This window comes from Gekko japonicus, unplaced genomic scaffold, assembly GCF_001447785.1.
Source record: "Gekko japonicus isolate JY-2015 unplaced genomic scaffold, Gekko_japonicus_V1.1 scaffold1515, whole genome shotgun sequence".
In the NCBI taxonomy this organism is placed as follows: domain Eukaryota; kingdom Metazoa; phylum Chordata; class Lepidosauria; order Squamata; family Gekkonidae; genus Gekko; species Gekko japonicus.
In genome coordinates, this window is record NW_015166465.1 from 326,325 (window position 1) to 331,063 (window position 4,739).

A 4,739-nucleotide genomic window follows, 5' to 3' on the forward strand; every position below is an offset into this window, starting at 1 on the left:
GGAAAGAGAGAAACAAGCCTTGCAGGAGGAAGCAAAAGCAGAACCAATGGCAGAGCGCGTGGGCACCGTTGTGTGGAAGAAGATCAGAAAGGAGGCCGGGGACAGCCATCCCTCACCTTCCCAAGTTCTCCGTCTCGGGGCTGACCAGGTACATCAGGTTCCTGAGCGTGTGCAGCGGGTGCAGCAGGTCCAGATTGACATGCTACGACAGCAAGAGGAAGAACAAAGAGTATCTATCAGGCAAGACTAGAGATATGAAGGCCCGGAAAAAAAAACGGAAAAATTTGGGGGGGAAACCAGTTTCCCCCTTTTTTCCCTGAAGCCTTTTTTGTTTTTTTCCAAAAAATTGGAAAAATTGAAAAAAGAAAAGAAAAGAAAATGATTATGGAACATTTTATTTTAACATGATGGATAAAATATTTTAAGACAAGGTGTTCAAATATTTTCCAAATCATTTCTAAAATATATATATATATGGTATCAGATTGATCTAATTTCTGTGCACTGAGGACAAGCAAGTCCTAGGTTACAAACTGAACTCTCCAATCCAAGAACAAGATGCATTTCTTCCTTTAGGAGGCGCGATTGACAGGAGAAAATAAAAAGGTTTCAGTTTTGCTTTTGCATGTGGGCAGGTATTCTGTTTGTAATAATTGTTTGGATACACTATATTTTTAATAGGCTAGTTGTGATCATTTCATGCCAAGTAAAAATGTCCATAGCCATATTTTATGTTCCTAAAGTAACAGAATGACTTTCAATCTAGAAAAGACAAAAGAAATGCTAATGTAGCATTTTTTCCCAATTTTTCCAAAAATTTCCATTTCCCCCCGAAAAAAAATGGGAAAAAAAAAACGGGTTTTTTTCCCGAGCTTCAAAATTTCCGGAAATTTTACATCTCTAGGCAAGACTCCCACGTGCACAGGTTCGAAGCCCTTCGGGGGGGGGAAAAGGGGGGGGACCCAGAGCAATGGACGGACGGCCTACCTGGGAAAAGCAAAGGTAAAGGATGTTAGCGTTCAGCTTCTTCACCGCCCACGTGAACTTCCGCCTGCTGAGATTCTCCCCACAGAACTCGCTGCAAGACAGATCGAGAGACGTGGGCTGAGAGGGAGGAGGGACTGGAACTCGGGGCCAGGGGGGTTCTCTGTTTCACAAAAACCCACCTTGACGATGCGACAGAACGAGATTGGGAGACCTCAAGATGGTCTCATCGATGATACGCGTTCCTAAGCTTGGGGTTCCGGCATTTCCAGGGTAGGGTGACTCAAGGCTAGACTACTGTAATGCACTATACGCGGGTCTGCCCTTGAAGTCAGCCTGGAAATCCCAGGTAATGCAGAATGCTACAGCTCGATTCCTATTGGAAGCTTAGGCCCATTAGGTTGCTTATAACCCGTTCTCCAGACCCTTCGCCGATTAACTGTCAGCACTGAACTTCCAACTTTTTTTACGTTTCCTTTGGAAAGCACGCTGACCTCTGCTTGGTCACACAAAGGGGAAAAGGAGAGGCTGTGAGCCACAAGGCTGCCCCTGGAATCCTTCGGGTCGCCAGCCTCCAGGAGATTATACAAACATGAGATCACAGGACAGGTTGTAAGCAGTGCTCCCTCTAAGCTGAGTCAGTGTGAGCCAGCTCACAGTTTTTTAGCCTCCGGCTCACACATTTTTATCTTAGCTTGGGAAGGGATGGCTCCAAAGCAAACTGATCTATGCAGTCGCCAAATCGCTGGCTCACAGCTTTAATGCCAGTAGCTCACAAAGTAGCATCTTTGCTTTTTGCTCACGAGACTCCACCGCTTAGCGGGAGCACCGGAAGTCAGCAAAAAGCAACCTTGAAACTATTATGCAATCTATTCAATAATGATTATCAAGCATTTTACATTATGGTACAAATGACAACACTTATTCCAATACAAAATATACAAATACTGAGAGTGTCCTTGCAAACCAAACTGCCCGTGCTCAAAGTTCCTCTGTATAACGCAGCTCAAAGTGGCTCGACACAGTCCTCCTTTGACGGAGGTGTAAATTATTCCAAATATATCTCATCAGCTGCCGTGGCAATCCATTGAACAGGCTGCATAATAATATCATGGTTGTTTTTTTGTGGGTTTTGTTTTGGCCCCCCGAAGGGGAATTTTTTATCTGCATTTCTATAAAACTACAACAGAAATTGGGGAGGGAGAGTCTACAATCTAGAGGAGAAAGTAAAAAGGACCTAACTAAAAACCCAAGAATGGAGGTTTCACAATGCTTAAAACATAGCTGTTACTCTTATACAGTTACTTTCAGACATGAAGCGTGCCCGCCAATCATCGCTTCTGATGACAAAACCAGCTTATCTGACTGAACAGAGAGTAATCCCAAAGCTATAACACACAGAATCACAGCCCTTAAGAAAAAATTAGCATCTCCACGCTTTACTCACCCCTTCTGGGCAGAGAGTAGCCCCCCTGTACCGGCTGCCAGCCAGAGGTAGGGTTCTCTCCAAAGCCCCCCTGGCTAGAAGCCCCTTGTCTATGGGCTCCATGGGGGAGCGTGCACAATCACGCTCCCTCCTAATCCCCGATTCACGGCACACGTCTCTCGGAGGAACCAAGAGACGCCGCCATCGTTTAACGCGCCAAAACCGGAAACCCCACGGTTGTTTTTTTGTTAACTTACAACCCCCGGGAGGTGGCTGGAGATCCCCCGGTATCACGACTGATCTCCGGACGACCAAGACCAGTTCCCTTGGAGGAAACGGCTGCTTTGGAAAGTGGACTCTGTGGCCTTAGACCCTCCCCAAGTCCCTCCCCTCCCCAAACCCCTCCCTCCTCAGGCTCCACCCACAACACATCCAGGCATTTCCAAACCCGGAGCTGGCAACCCTGAGCACCCTACGGCCTCCCTTTCCCCCTCCCCGTCAGTCATGGCTTCTTCTTGCACTCTGAACCTACTGGGTTGGTGGGATGCTGCGCACAGCTGTCTTTTTCATAGAATCATAGAATGTGAGAGTTGGAAGGGACCTTGCAGGTCATCTAGTCCAACCCCCGGCACTCTGCAGGAGCACAGCCGGAAGAGAGCCCTGCAACCGATGTTCCCTCTAAGCTGTGGAGTCTTGTGAGCAGAAATTCTACTTTGTGAGCTACTGGCATTAAAGTTGTGAGCGAGTGATTTGGCTGCTGCATTAATTAGTTTGCTCTGGAGCCCTCCTCCCTGAGCTGAGACAAAAATGTGTGAACCGGAGGCTAAAAACTGTGAGCTGGCTCACACTCACTCAGCTTAGAGGGAACGCTGCCTGCAACATACCCGAAAGAGGGTCATCCAACCTCCGCTTGGAAACGTCCAGCGAAGGAGCATCCACCACCTCCCGAGGCAGACTGTTCCACTGCTCAACCACTCTTACAGTTAGGAACTTTCTCCTGATATTTAGCCGGTAACGACTCCCTTGTAATTTCCACCCATTAGATCTAGTCTTGCAATCCGGAGCCAAGAGAGAAGAGATCTGCTCCATCTTCTACATGACAGCCCTTCAAATACTTGAAGACTGCAATCATGTCCCATCTAAGCCTTCTCTTTCCCAGGCTAAACAGACCCAACTCTTTCAGTCTTTCCTCATAAGACCTAGATTCCAACCCTCTCACCATCCTGGTTGCCCTCTTCTGGACACGCTCGAGCTAACCCATGAATCATAGAATGTTAGAGTTGGAAGGGACCTTGCAGGTCATCTAGTCCAACCCCCTGCACTCTGCAGGAGCACAGCCAAAAGATAGCCCTACATACCTACAACATACCCGGAGCAAGAGAGAATAGATCTGCTCCATCTTCTACATGACAGCCCTTCAAATACTTGAAGACTGCAATCATGTCCCCTCTAAGCCTTCTCTATCCCAGGCTAAACATACCCAACTCTTTCAAGGGAGAATAGATCTGCTCCACCTTCTACATGACAGCCCTTCAAATACTTGAAGACTGCAATCCTGTCCCCTCTAAGCCTTCTCTTTCCCAGGCTAAACAGACCCAACTCTTTCAGCTTTGATGCCGGTGGCTCACGAAGGAGAATTTCTGCTCACAAGACTCCACAGCTTAGAGGGAGCATAAGTATTACGACTCGCCGTCTGTCTTTTCAAATATAATTTAATATGATCTACTGTTTTACCTGGTTTGCCGGAGAGCCAGTCTGGTGTAGTGGTTAAGTGCGCGGACTCTAATCTGGGAGAACCGGGTTCGATTCCCCACTCCTCCACTGGCACCCGGCTGGATGACCTTGGGCAAGCCGTAGCTCTGATAAGAGCTGTTCTTGAAAAAAGAACAGTTTCTGCCAGAGCTCTTTCAGCCCCACCTACCTCACAGGGTGTCTGTGGTGGGGAGAGGAAGGGAAAAGCCGCTCTGAGACACCTTTGGGTAGTGAAGGGTGGGATATAAATCCAATCTCTTCTCTTCTTCTGTAGACAATCAACATGGACTGATACGATTCTGGGAACCTACAGGGCTCTACGGGACATAGCCTGAAAGCCAGCCGTCTGTCTTTTCAAATGTAATTTAATATGACCTTGCAGGTCATCTAGTCCAACCCCCTGCACTCTGCAGGAGCACAGCCGAAAGACAGCCCTACATACCTACAACATACCCGGAGCAAGGGAGAATAGATCTGCTCCACCTTCTACATGACAGCCCTTCAAATACTTGAAGACTGCAATCATGTCCCATCTAAGCCTTCTCTTTCCCAGGCTAAACAGACCCAACTCTTTCAG

At 47.6% G+C, this 4,739-nt stretch overlaps 1 protein-coding gene across 1 annotated transcript in view; it reads right to left on the reverse strand.

The window, feature by feature from the left end:
* ATG14 (autophagy related 14) overlaps positions 1 to 4,739 on the reverse strand; it is a 29,550-nt gene that overhangs the window by 2,251 nt on the left and 22,560 nt on the right. The window contains exons 9-10 of the mRNA XM_015412092.1: positions 988 to 1,078; positions 117 to 202 (exon numbers count right to left, since the gene is read on the reverse strand). Coding sequence (XP_015267578.1) covers positions 117 to 202; positions 988 to 1,078 — 177 coding nt within the window. The remainder of the gene's footprint in view (positions 1 to 116; positions 203 to 987; positions 1,079 to 4,739) is intronic.